General features: G+C 57.3%; 1 protein-coding gene across 9 annotated transcripts in view; it reads right to left on the bottom strand.

Moving 5' to 3' along the window:
* Positions 1–1,486: 1,486 nt before the first annotated feature.
* The window catches only part of FAM178B (family with sequence similarity 178 member B), a 111,901-nt gene continuing 99,540 nt past the window's right edge, over positions 1,487–13,847 (bottom strand). For all 9 annotated transcript variants that reach the window (XM_063789568.1, XM_063789571.1, XM_063789570.1 and 6 more), the window contains 3 exons: positions 4,017–4,094; positions 3,491–3,643; positions 1,487–1,913 (listed from right to left, as the gene is read on the bottom strand). In XM_063789568.1, the coding sequence (XP_063645638.1) occupies positions 1,881–1,913; positions 3,491–3,643; positions 4,017–4,094 (264 nt within the window). In that variant the 3' untranslated portion in view covers positions 1,487–1,880. The remainder of the gene's footprint in view (positions 1,914–3,490; positions 3,644–4,016; positions 4,095–13,847) is intronic.

Below are 13,847 nucleotides of genomic sequence, written 5' to 3'. Positions count from 1 at the left end.
GTGGACAAGAGCCAGGACTGGGGAGGAAGGCTCCAGTTATCGACGCTGATGGACAGCTCGGCTCCTTCTCAGAGCCAGGTAGGGCCACCTTCGAGAACTGGAAACTCCCCGTTTAGCTTCTCAGGCCTCCCTACTTCCTCTTTGCCCTTGGCAGTAAGAACAAAGAAGGGAAATTTCAAAGGTGATTTCCAGGTTTCCAGAGAAAAGTGAATAGCTACAGATGAACTGTCAGTGCATGCAGTGTTGGAGCAGGGCAGCCCGAGGGCGGGTGAAGGAGGCTGGCTCACCATAGTCCCTGCTCGCTCACTGGAGGATCTGAGGTTGACCTGATGCTGCCGGGGCTTCGGGGGTGCCCGGGCCCGGGCTGCATGTGACGCAGCCAGGAACAGAAACTTGAACTGTCACGGAGGTCGCTTGGCATCTAAGTCACCCTGGCCGAGGGTTTCTTCCACCTCTCATTTGGCAAAGGCTGCTAGGCAGAAAGGCATCCTGTGTGGTATCCAGCACTGTGCTGTGGTGTGCCCGTGCCCCTGAATAATAGATGCCCCCAGCTCCTAGCATTCTGGGGATGCAGTGAGGGAGGCAGCTGTGTCTGAAACAGCCCCAGGAACTGGTGAACTCCACTTTGGGTCTGCATGTTGAGCCACTTAGCCTGAAAGTCCTTTATTTTGGGGGAGTCACTCTCCTAGTTAGCCTGCCCACCCTATCCCTGTGCATGAAAGCCGGAGAGGGAGGGGTACATAAAAGCAGAAGAGTTGCACGCAGCCGCCATGGGAGAATTAGCAGGCAGCCAGGGTTGAGTTGAGGAGTGGGCACAGTCCAGTGTGGCAGGGGCAATCCTCTGCCACTGCCTAGCTACCTCTTGTGTCACCTGCAAAACCCCATCCAAACCCAGGAAGGGTCAGGAGGGGCCAGGGACTAAATGTGGATTCTCAGGGTTGGAGGAGTGGGCAAAGTAGATCTCCTGGAGCACAAAGGGACCACTCCCTTCTCAAGGGGTTCAGGTCAAAGATACCTAGGACCCTATTAGGGATCAGGTCCCATGAACTCATCTGGGGCAAGTCGGAGGAAAAGCAAAAGCAGCATCTGGAAGTGTCTTCTGAACCGCCCCCACTCCTGAGGCTGGGGAGTTGATTTCAGAGCTCAGCACTAAATGGAATTAAGTGTAATTACAGCCCTGATCCACATCTCACTCTGTGCGTCCTCCTCAGCAGGGGCGGGGAATGGGGAGTGGTCCCAGACTGGGTCCAAACAAACGTCCCATTCCTGGGTTTCTGACAGCTCTTGGGCCACAGTGGGCTGTAGGGAGCACTGCCCCTCCCCGGGGACTTGCAGACAGCCCTCTGCTACAGGCAGGACCTGGGCCTGGGCCCCAGTGCTGTAACTGTCGAGCTAAGAACCCAGCGAAACACAGGCAGAGGCATCAGGAGACTGGACGCTGGCATGAGCCCTCGGGACAGGGACTGAAGGAAGTGTTCTAAACCACTGATGCTGAAAGAAGACTTTAATGTGCACAAAGAAACCTCACATTAGTGACAGGGAGACAGAGGAAGGAGGGTGGGGAGGACTGAGGCCCAGGGAAACCAGAGCTATGGAGACAGAGGCCTTAGGGAAGAGGAGATGGCTGGGAGGAGGGCTGAGGGGTGGGCGAGGCAGAGAGGCCCATCCCTTGCTGAGAGGAGAGGGGGTCAGGGCGGTGGCAGAGGCAGGCTCTTGCTGAGAGGAGAGGGGTCGGGGCGGTGGCAGGGGCAGGCTCTTGCCTCATCAGGCTGGTCAGCATGTGGCCTCCTCTGGCCTTGATGCTTTGCTTCCTCCAGTTCCCTGAGCCTGTTCACTTCCTGCTGAAGCCAGGAGCCCTGGGCTGCCCTGACCCTGTTCCTTTAGATGTCTTTCCAGGGGCTGAAATACTGGGCCTGCGGCGAGGAGAAAAGCAGGCTGTGAGGGCCTGGGCCCAGGTGCTGCCCACTGCCCTGCAGCTCCCCGGGCTGGCGGTGTCCATTCAGCACCCATCGCAGGCTCATGCCAGGGGCCGAGTGAGCAGGATGCCTGGGTTCACACTACTGGCGAGGACACAGCGGTCATCAGGCTACGTGACCGTATAAGTGGTCTCCCAGGGCCCCTCTACCAGGCCCTGAATCACTTTTCCTTCTTCTGGTGACAAGCACACTGCTCCCACCAGAGGCTGGTGAGATCTAGTTCCTTGGGGAGTGAGGGTGAGGTTTGTTCTCCAGCCTTCTCAGAGACTTGGCGAAATCTGAGACCCAAACCACAGCCTGTGGCCAGTGTGTCAGACCTAAGTCAGAGGTTATAGGGGAAGGACAAAAGAGGAGTCAAGAAGAGGCAGGCTAGGAGAGGAGGGGCACTGGTGGTGGGGTGGGGGGTGGTCCTCACCCGGTCCTGTGCCCCTCCATAGAGGACTGGGGGCTCAGGAAGGGAGGAGACCCCGAGCCAGCCCAGCAGGGTGCTGTTGGAGAGATGGGGCCGGAAGGGAGGGCACCAGCACAGGGGCTGAAGTTGGTTAGGTCAGAGGCTTGGGAGTCAGGCTGGCTCATGCCCTGATTCTGACATTCACACAAGCTGCCTGCGTGATGGGGGGCAAGCCACCGAGCCTCTCAGGGCCTCTGGTTAGTCTGCTCATCTGTAAAATGGGCTCCTGACAACACCTGCCTCATGGGGGTTGTGTGGGTTCTTGAGAAACGGATGTTCATTCAAGAAACACTAGCTGTGAATATCACACCTACAGGCTCTGAGAAAACTCGGCGGGGGTAGGGGGTGTAGTGGAGAGGACCAGGGCAGCCTGGGAGCCTTCCTCCTAACACAGCAGGAGACCAGCCTCAGGCCCACAGCACAAGTGAACAGCTGGGGCCCCTTCCTGGCACTGCTCATGAAAGACTGGCACTCTGGGTCCAGACTTTTCCCTCTCCAGGGTGACTTTTCTTTGCATTTCCTGAGGACTGCGCTTCTCTGTGTCCCCTTCCCTCCGCACCCACCCTGGGCACTGGATTTTTTTTTTTTTTTTTTGAGATGGAGTCTCGCCCTGTCGCCCAGGCTGGCGTGCAATGGCACGATCTGGGCTTACTGCAACTTCCGCCTCCTGGGTTCAAGGGATTCTCCTGCCTCAGCCTCCAGAGTAGCTGGGATTACAGGCGCACACCACCGCGCCCGGCTAATTTTTTTAATCTTTGGTAGAGACGGGTTTCACCATGTTGGCCAGGCTGGTCTCCTGACCTTGTGATCCGCCCGCCTCAGTCTCCCAAAGTGCTGGGGTTACAGGCGTGAGCTACCACGCCCAGCCTTTGGCACTAGATTCTTGATAAGAATGATGAAGGCCCCTCAAGGCATCCCCACCCTTCCCCCACATGCCCACTCCACCCATATCCCTGCCAGGAGCTCAGCAGCTGCAGCGGGGGTGGATGTGCTGGTGGCTCTGGCCAGCCCTGCCTGACCACTTCCCGCCCCTCCCAGGTCTGGGGGCTAGAGGGGGCACCACCTGGGGCTGGCAGTGGGTCAGCAGCTCCTGCCAACGGATGTAGGTCTGGGTAGCCAGGTCCTTGAGCATGGTGCGGTGCATGGCCTGGGGGCTCTCCCGGATCTGCGTGCTGATGTGGCGGTCCAACTGCATGCACAGCAGCTGCAGCTCGCCCTGTGGAGGCGGAGGGAGGCCAAGAAGCGGGTGTAGCACGAGCCAGGCACATCCAAAGCCGGGCAGGAGGAGAACAAATTCAGAGAAAGGAAGGGGCACATTTGAGTGACTGTTCAGAAGTTGAGCAGGAAAAGGAGGATGGGGCCAGCACAACTGCTGGGGCTCGGGTCAGCGTCCCTTGGGAATGGCTCAGCTGGTGGGACACTGTGGGGAGGAAGAGGCCCTGGCTCTCCCAGGCTGGCTTCCCTCTCAGCCTCCCACTCTCTGCAGTTCCTAACAGTGGGCTGGGCGCCATCCCAGCCAACCCCCCCCGCTTGGGGGAGAAGACACAGCTGGGCACCCCCACCACAGCCCTGCCCCTTGGGAGACTCACCCACTGGTCTGGAGTGATGTCCTGGCAGCTAACAACCACCCCGGCCAGCATCAGCAAGCTGTGGCACAGGTAGCAGGCCTGGAGGGAGAGCACAGGGAGAGCTGCTTCTCTAACTCCACCCAGGGCAGCATGGCGTGCCCTCCACCTGCACACTCCCCACTCTCAGGCTTGGCAGGCCAGGCAGGGGCTCAGTCACCCCTAGGCTTTCAGCGACAGTTTCCAGGGAGGCATCTTCAAGGGGACCTGGGTGAGCCAGGCTCTGGGCTGGCACTCACTTGGAGCTGTGACTCCCTAGCAGGCACTCCCAGCCTGCCCTCTGATGAAGGGCCAACCTCCCTTCCTCTAGAAAAAGGAGCCAGCCATCCAGAAACACACACTGTCCCCCAGCCTTGTGCTGGGGCAGCAGAACGCACCTTCTGGGGAAGCAGAATGCACCTTCTGGGGAGAGGGGCCTATCCACTCTGATCTCTGCAGTCTCTGTTCCCTGGGACACCAAAACGGGTGCAGCCTGCCTGGACAGTCGCCTTGCTGACCCGAGGAGGCAGATGGAGAGATGGGAGCCGAAGGTTTTGGCTGAGCGTCTGCACACCTCGCCTCCATCCTCATTCCTGCCAACTGCACACTCTCAGCAGTGAAAACAGGACGCAGGCCTGCTCCATCTGGCCCGAGAACAATTTGATCTTGAGGCACCCCTGGACTCTTGGTACCCGTTCACTTATGGGGTACGTGCTTGCTGTTTAGAGAAACCGAGCCATGGGGAGCATCCCAGGGCGTGAGGCTCCAGAAGGGATGCAGTCTGCCCTGGATTCCCAACTGCTGCCCGCAGGTGCGCCCCTCCACTCAGAGGGCCCTGCTGCCTTGTCCTCTCGGCTCTCTCTTCATGTCTAGGATCAGGAGGTGGCAGATGACCAGCCCCGAGGACGAGTAGGGGTGGGAGAGGCGGGCTCTAGAAATGCCGGCAGGTGACAATAGGCTGGAGCTCAGAACCAGCCCACGGCCCCTGTGCCCCAGCTTCCCCTGCCCTTATCACCCGGCCCTCCCAGGGCGCCAGGCAGTGCCCCAGCAATGGCTGCAGCTTCTTTGCACAGGCCCAGGAGTCTCCTCAGGACAGAAGCCAGACCACTTCTGAGGACATCAGATTTGGTACCATCAACTGACTTCTTAAACCCAAATACCGCAGTGCAAAATCCTGAGGTCGAAGGCCACCTGGGGCTCCCACCAGCAGCGCCCACCCTGCCTGGGACCCAGCCTGTTCTCCAACACAACGGCTAAGGCCCACGGGTGGTCTGACTCCACAGGCTGACCAGGTGGCCTTGCACACGGCAGGCAGAGAAGACACAGTGGGGGAAACCGAGGCGTGCCTCCAGGAGAGCTGCCCTGGGGTGGGGAAGACCCAACCTCTCTGAAGCCCAGCTCCCTCTGCCTGCCGGGTCCCTGCAGCGGCCTGTGGACGCCCGAGTTGCCCGGCCCAGCTGGCCTGCTGGCGATGCACTGCTGGCTCCCTGAGCTCCCCTTCCCTCCAACCTGGCCTTGCCTTTGCGACTCTGTCCAGCCTTTGCAGTCTTGCAACAGCTCACTGCCCCCTTGTCATAAAGCAAGTCTGGGCCTGTGTGCCAGACACTATACCTTGACTGAGACACGGCGACATGAAACAAACTCAGACATGAGAGGGAGAAAGATACTTCAGGAGGGCAACCATTTGGTCAGGAAATAACATACCTCTGCTTCTGCACAGACCAAAAGGAGAAAGGGCCCTTCCAGGGTTTTATGGGGGATGGGGGAGTACAACTTAGAGGCTTCAGGAATTGACTAAGCTAAAGTGGGCCTCAAAGGAACAGTAGGATTCGAGGCAAAGATGGCCCTGTGCAGGCAGAGGAGGGCTGATGACAGACCCTGAGGGCGGTTCCAGAAACAGAAGCCACAGACCCTGAGGGCGGTTCCAGAAACAGAGGCCAGTACAGGTGCAAGGGAGTGGGGACAACCTGGGGGGCAGAGTTGTGGGAACAGGCTGGGGGTGCCTGGAGGAGGCAGGTGATAGAATGTGGCCACACTGGTGTGCTGGAATGTACTAAGTAGCAGGAAAATGAGCTCTCTCTGGGAGAAAGGATTACAGGGTATCCCTACCTTTCCTTTTTCCTTTTTTAAGATTATTTCCCTACAATGTGTTTACTCATACAAGGAGAATACAATGAGAGTTGGTTTAAAACATTTTTTTTTTTTGAGACGGAGTCTCACTCTGTTGCCCAGGCTGTAGTGCAGTGGCGCAATCTCCGCTCACTGCAAGCTCTGCCTCCCAGGCTCACGCCGTTGTCCTGCCTCAGCCTCCGGAATAGCTGGGACTACAGGCGCCCGCCACCGTGCCCGGAGAATTTTTTGTATTTTCAGTGGAGACGGGGTTTCACCGTGTTAGCCAGGATGGTCTCGATCTCCTGACCTTGTGATCCGCCCACCTCGGCCTCCCAAAGTGCTGGGATTACAGGCGTGAGCCACCGCGCCCGGCTAAAACTTTTTTTTAACAAGATACTGCCAACGGTAATTGGCTGAACCTAACTGGGTTTGGGGTGGGTGTGAGGCATGGGAGCGGGACTTGGCCATGAAAAGCAGCCGAGACCCAGGCTGGGCGAGGTGGTTCACGCCTGTAATCCCAGCATTCTGGGAGGCTGTGGCTCAGGAGTTTGAGACCAGCCTGGGCAACATAGTGAGACCCCGACTCCACAGAAAACAAAACCAAAAGGTTATCCAGCATGGTCACCTGGATTCCCAGCTACTTGGGAGGCTGAGGCAGGCATATCACTTGAGCCTGGGAGGTTGAGGCTGTAGTGAGCTGTAACTGTGCCACTGCACTCCAGCCGTGGGCAACAGAGCAAAAGCTGGTCTCAAAAAAAAAAAAAAAAAAAAAAAAAGGAAGAAGCTGAGGCCCCTCTTTGAGAGGGCAATCTAATGATGAGAGGTGGCAGGGGATGCCGAAGAAAACATCCAAGGGTTATCAGGGCCATCACTGAGGACGGCTGGGGAAGGCACCCTGGGCTGTCTGCGAGGGAGAATGTGTGGGACTGGGAGGGGCGAAAGGGGGCCTGTCCCTCTCAGACCTTTCACTCCCCACCGCTGATGGCGCAGCTCACTGGCCTGCTCCACCCATGGGCTCTCAGGGGAGTCTCTTTGTCTGGAGGAGGCCCGGCTGCAGAACTTCCCCTCCTAGAAGGAGTCGTGGGGAGGGTCTGAGATCTGAGGAATGCCCTGGAAGAATATCAGGGAGGAAAAATCTGTCAGTGGACTTACCCCAGGCAGTGGAGAGTTACTGGTTTCACAACTTGTTTCTTATGCTAATTCCCATAATTGAATCTGCAGGGGGCAGGGAGGGGGGAGGGGAATCCCAGAAAAACTATTCCGAGTGTTTGGGTGGATAGTGAGTAGGAAATGGCAGTCCTAGAGAAAAACCCTGTTAACCACATTTTATAAGCTGTTTTTCCCAAAGGGAAAAACCTAAACCTGCCACTGCCTGGAGGCTGGGTGCATGTCTTCCTTGCATTTGAGGTGCTTCCTATAAGGAAGACGTTGACCCAATTTAAGGAGATTGGTGGCTGTGCAGATGCCCTCCCTTGGAACATCTCTGGGAGCTTGGCTGAAGCTGGGTTCCCAGTAGGGATTTTGAAAAGAAGCCTTCATTATTGGCATAGGAAATACCCACACTTCCATCTCCTCCCTGCATTTCCCCAGGACTCTTGGTCTCAGAGCTGCAAAGAGGTAAGAGAGAGTCTGATCCTGTCCAGACAACAAGCAAGGTGTCCCCACCCTCCCACCAGACCCCTCTCTCTGTGTGAAGGTCAGAGGAACAAAACCTCAGTGGAAACTGGGAACTCTGTAGCCAGGAGCAGGCAGACCCTGAGTCTCCCCATCTAAACCGCCAGCGGCTGTGGACACCCGATTCACCCAGCTCAGCTGGCTTGCTGGTGATGCACTGCTGGCGGCTCCCTGAGCTCCCTTCCCTCCAACCTGGCAGGGGCAGGCACGGGAGTGGTGCAGGGCAGGCAGGGGTGGGCGAGTGAGGGGGCCCTTCCCAGCAAGACAAGAAGGGCCAGGTGTGAGAGCTGCGCTTCCTGCTTCCTTCGCAGTGTGACCAATTCCTGAACTTAGCAAGCCTGCTCCTGTCCTGGCTGGCACTACAGAGGCACGGTTCATCTTCCCTTCCACGAGGCAGGAGAGAAAGGCTGAGCCAAGGCTGCACTCCCTGCCTTACCTGCTTCCTCTCCCTTTGGGAGCACAAGGTGGCCCTTCTATACGCCAGAGGGAGGCCCTTCCAGGTCTCTTAGAACTGCTTGGTGCAGTGGGGATGTCATTGTGGCCTCAGGGTTAGCCCTCCTTGGGTGCTGGGGGGCTACACTCGTCCAGGCCTCAGAACCTTGTCTGAAGATGGGACCCAGTTCCTGCCCCATGGCACGTTAGTCAGGCTGGGAAGCCCTAATGGGAAATGGGACCCCGGAAACCTCAGTCAACATCATGGGGAAAGGCAGAGTCTGAGGGCATGCCCGGACCCAATACTGACAAGAAAAGCCCAGCCCATCCCTGCGGCCGCTGCCAGCAAGGGCCGAGCTCCCGTTTTCTGGGTCTTTCCCCAGAGTCTGGTGGGCTGGCTCTTCTGAGAAGTTCCATGCAGGAATGCCTCACTCCTGGCTCTACAGCCTTCAAGGGGGCCGTGCCCTCCCCCTGGGGAAGGAATGACAAGGCTGAGTGACAGCAGACAGCAGACTGGGACTGTCACCAGAGGAAGGGAGGTCAGCATCTCCATGTTCTGGTCCAGCTAGTTCTGACCCCAGGCTCCCCCAGCCAAGACTCCCAAGTCAACTAGGAGCCATTAGCAGCGCTTTTGTCATAGACAAAAGGGAAAAAGGGTGGACATTTCCCAGGAACTTCATCCTTTAGAAAATTCCCCTCTAGCCAATGCCAAGGGAGCGGGCTGTGGCCTGGGCTATTTACGCTGAAGGGGGGCAGGAAAGGAGGACGGAGAGGCTCTCCCAGGAAGCCACTCGCTCTGGCCAGAACATATAACCTTTCTCCCCCATCAGGTCATGACCAAGAATCCAGTCTTAACCCTGGGCAAGTCTTCCCAAATCCAGCTCTCTCCTGGAGGCTGCCAGACCGGGTGGGGAAGGCAGACCTGTTTCTGGCAGGAGGACCCTGCGGGAGCAGGTCCAGCTAGGCTCTGGGGCAGCTACTGTGTGTGTGTTGGGGGGAGAACCAAGGCTGACCCAGGAACACCTGCTGGGAAGGACGAAGATGAACCCAAAGGGCACGGCTCTCCCAGCCAGGCTGCTGAGGCCCAGGGGCTCACCCCCAGCCATCCCTGCCTCTCACTCAGGAAGCTGGCCCTGATGTCTGCTGGCGCTGGGATTCTGGCCTGGGGTACCAGGAGCCAGGGGGGGTCCTCTTGCTTTCTCCTTTCCATGCTCACAGCCCTAGCCTGGCTGGGCTGCTCTCAGCCCAATCTCGAGAGCCTAGAGGTCCAGCCCAGCCCAGGAGAAGCATTCTGCCTTGGTGTCATCATTGCCACACACGAGTCCTCTCAGGACAGAGGTGTAAGCACACGGACTGAAGATCGACTCTAGAGCTAACGGAGTCTGAGAAAGGCTGAAGCTGTGCTGGTCTACCCTGGGCCCTTTCAGACCCAAGGCTGGGGCTGGGCCACAATCCTTTTTTTCCCTTTTTTGTGCAATTTAAACCTATATAGTACCACTTCACGGCATCCTGATCCAGTAGCGCACGCAGAGAGGGCCTGGGACCCCGCCTTCAGCAGACATGGAAACTGCGGCATGGGGAGGGTTCCTGATGTGCACGACCCTGTGTCCAGGAAGGGCAGGTCTGGCCCAAGAGCAGATGTCTGGGCTCTCAGCCTTCAGCAGGACAAGCTCCCCGGGTGTGCGTGGATGGTGGTGGGGTCTCTAAAGAGGATTCACACTGTGGACATCCCCCTTGGGAAACAGCAAGGGTCCACGGGCCTCCTATTGGAAGGATAGGGCAAGGCTGAGGCTGCTCCCCCAGGGTGGAGGAGGAATGCCCTTTGCAGCCTGGGCCCCCAGGGCACACAGGTTGGGCACAACAACGATGAATCATGAGTAATCCGAGGTAGGGCTACTCAGGCCCCAGGCCAAGAGCCTCAGTCTGGGGAGGGAGACAGAGCTTAGGTGACTGGTGTGTCCACAGGACACCAGGCGAAAGGGGATGCATTTTCCTAGCTATGTGCCTTCTGAGCCCCAGCAGTGTGGCACTGGCCACCAGGACGAGGCTGCCATGTCTTCCCAGCCCCATGAGCAAACCGCACAACCTCTTCCCCTTGGCCAGGCAGCTTCTGCTCCAAGGTTGCACCTCTGACCCTTGGCTTTGGCAGACACTAAAGAAGGAAGCAGAGGGCGGTATCGAAAGCTCTGTTCCCAAAGGCAAGCTGACTTGGGAAGTGACTCTGACCAGGACAGGTCGCCGGTCATAAGCCCTAGTGAGGAAGAAATGAAGACATATAACCGACCACTAGGAAATGAGGCGGGTGACCTAAGACCTTTTCCTAACCTAGGGTCCCAGAAGACACAGGGCCAAGAGGCCAGAGAGCAGACGTCTTAGCCAGAGAGCAGACGTCACTGGTGGGGCCTGCCAGGCAAGACACCCAATTCTGTCAATGAAAGTGCCTGCTAGGGCAAGGGGTGGGGGTGACCCAAACACGGTCCCTAAACACGAAGCAGGGATGAGGCCCATTTAGGGTTAATGGGAGACGGGCTGGCAGCAGCTGGACAGGCAGGACTTCCGGCTCTGCTGCAGTGAATGGCCATTGAATGGAAGTTTGCTTTTGGGCCCTGCTGGGTAGAGAGGTGGGTGTCTCTTTCCAGGCTGCAGAGGACTCGGGGCCTAGCACGTGCCCACACCCTCCACGCCCTCAGAACAGGAGCTCTCACTTGCACCTCTGGCTTCCTGGAGAGTGAGTTCAGAGATCCGAGACCCTTCACAGCAGGGATCTCCTAAGTTCTATCTCTAGCTGGGGCCTGGGGCCTGGGCCCTGAGCAGCCCTGGCTCCTGCTCGTGGTACTGAGGACAGGGAGGGAATGTGGAGGCCATGGCGCATGGGGCTGGGGAGGGAAAGAGATGGAAGGCTGAGAGCTCCAGATTCCTGCAGACCTGCCGTGGGGAGGTTATCTCAGAGCGTCTCCCCATTCCTCCATCCGCCGGCTGGTGGCAGGAGCCAAGGCACTGGAGGCAAGTCCTTGCTGGAGGGCGGAGGGCTCCCACCCAGTCCACCTTCCTCTCTGGCTTCCTGCTGGTGGGGGTCAGGGAGATGACAGGCAGGGATTGGCGGGGTCTTCCTGCTGCTCCAGCTGGGACCAGAGACCTTGACACCAGGGAGATGTGGACCAGAAAACCTAGCTCTGCAGACTACCCAGAGAGGGACAAGATTCTCGGTGCCTATGTGTAAGAGTTCACGCCAGTACACGTATACATCAGTGCATACGTGTCAGTGTGCGTGTGAGCGTGTAGAGTGGAGGGGGTCACTGACACCAGCCAGGGCGTTGCATAACCACCTGACAGAGCAATGGTTTCCCCATGGCTTCCCCTTCTTGTCTTTCGCTTTTTCACTTACTGAATTGTCTCCGCGGTGTTGGCACGTCTGGCCAGAGCCTGGGACTGCCCTCCTCATCCTTCCCACCAACACCAGAGCACAAGGCCACTGCCCGTGACTGAACCACAGGGATGCTGCAAACGTCCAGGGATCCTGTCCTTTCCCTTCCTTTGTAAGAGTGTCCCAGCCTCCTGTCCCCTACACTCAGACCAAACTGTTCCATGGTGGTGACTCCAGCCCTGACTCGAGGGGTGAACGTGTATCCCAGGCTGGCCATTCACTGTATGCTAGCTTGCCAATGTGACTGGCTTAGAGACGGGCACCTGACCCAAACCAAGCCAATGAGACGCCATTCTGGTTACGATTCGAGGGCCGAAGCTCTTTCTTGTCCGGGAAGAGTTAAAGGATGAGGAGACCCAGGTAGAGTGTTAGGTTAGAAGCTGAGTCACTTGCCTAGGGCTGCTGAAGGAAGGCTGTTGAGCCTGGAGGAGGGGAGAGCCTGCCTGGGAAGGCGCCAAGGGCCAGAGCCCGGAGGAGGAGGGTGTGACACTGAGGTTTTTTGACACTGTTTAGCCCTTGGGTCCCTCTAAGTCTGATGAACTGTCCCAGGGCTTTCCAGGATTTGTGTTTGTGTTTCCGTCACTAAAAACTCCTGGCAAAGACAGGGAAGAAGGGACAGAAAACGTAATGCGCAGAGAGCACTTGAGAAGGCCATGGTCGGCCTGGGAGCTGTTCCTGCAGACTGAGGATGGCGTGTAAGGGACCTTCCCCACTGTGCTTGGCCGTCTTCGGTGCACAGCTGGGAGCCTCAAACACTGCAGCCTTGAACTTCTGGGCTCAAGCCATCCTCCCGAGTAGCTAGGACCATAGGCGTGTGCCACCGTGTCCTGTTAACACCACACCTGGCTCATTTTTAAAAAAAAACCTTTTGGCCGGGCGCGGTGGCTCATGCCTGTAATCCCAGCACTTTGGGAGGCTGAGGTGGGCGGATCATGAGGTCAGGAGATCGAGACCATCCTGGTTAACATGGTGAAACCCCGTCTCTACTAAAAATACAAAAAAATTAGCCAGGTGTGGTGGTGGGTGCCTGTAGTTCCAGCTACTCGGGAGGTTGAGGCAGGAGAATGGCGTGAATCCAGGAGGCGGAGCTTGTAGTGAGCCAAGATCATGCCACTGCACTCCAGCCTGGGCAACACAGCGAGACTCCATCTCAAAAAACAACAACAACAACAACAACAAAAAACCATTTGCAGAAATAAGGTCTCGCTATGTTGTGCAGGGTGGTCTATGAACACCTAGCTTCAGATGATCCTCCTGCCTCAGCCTCTGAAAGTGCTGAAATCACTATATCTAGACAGGGTGAGGCATTTCAGGGGGAGCCATGGGGGTTGTGCCTGAGGTGAGACTCTGGATTGACCCTAAAAGGTAGCTGTTCAAGTATGTGAAGCAAGATGTAAACAAGCCACGGGTTGAGCCATGCCCGTAGCAATCCAAGGACAGGAGAGACAGTCTGGGCTCTGCAGGAAGGAGGGACAGCAGGAGCAAAGACGTGGCGTTGAGAACAGAGCGTTTCTGGGAGAGCATCACTGCTTGGATTCAAATGTCGCAGTGTGATGTGCAGCAGTGAAGCCACGCATCAGGCCAGCTGGCAGAGGCTCTGGATTGCAGTTTCATACGATGTGACAGGCACTAGAGTCTATTTTCCTAACTCAGAACGAGAAGAAGATAATCCACAGGGTTGTCCAGGAAGAGTTAAAGGATGAGGAGACCCAGGTAGAGTGTTAGGTTGGAAGCTGATGAGTCACTTGCCTAGGGAGAGAGGCCCCGAAGGGTCTCCGGGAGGACTGGGCCTGGGTGGGGTGGGGCAGGGAGCAGGCCCGGGTGCTGCCAAGGCCCTGAGCAAAAGCTGGCTGAAGAATGCAAGCCTGCCTCCGCAGCTTAACTCTCTCACTTCAAGCCTGCCTCCGCAGCTTAACTCTCTCACTTCAAGCCTGCTCATACACTTGCAAAGAAACCAGAATTTCTGGGACCCAAACAAAGCTGGCCTGAGCCTGGGCCCTACCTGGCTTTGGGATGCCCAGAAGTACTGGCCTGTCCCCAGATCTGTAGAGGTCCCCCTCTCCTGGAGGGTCAGCTTCCCAGAGGCCATCTCTTTGAGGTTTATTTTTAAAGATGTCTGATGTTCTGTACTTTGGAGGAAGTAAGACAGAACCAACCACAGATTAGACAGGAGA

Source organism: Pan troglodytes, chromosome 12 (genome assembly GCF_028858775.2).
Source record: "Pan troglodytes isolate AG18354 chromosome 12, NHGRI_mPanTro3-v2.0_pri, whole genome shotgun sequence".
In the NCBI taxonomy this organism is placed as follows: Eukaryota; Metazoa; Chordata; class Mammalia; order Primates; family Hominidae; genus Pan; species Pan troglodytes.
This window is presented reverse-complemented; position numbering and strand designations above follow the sequence as displayed.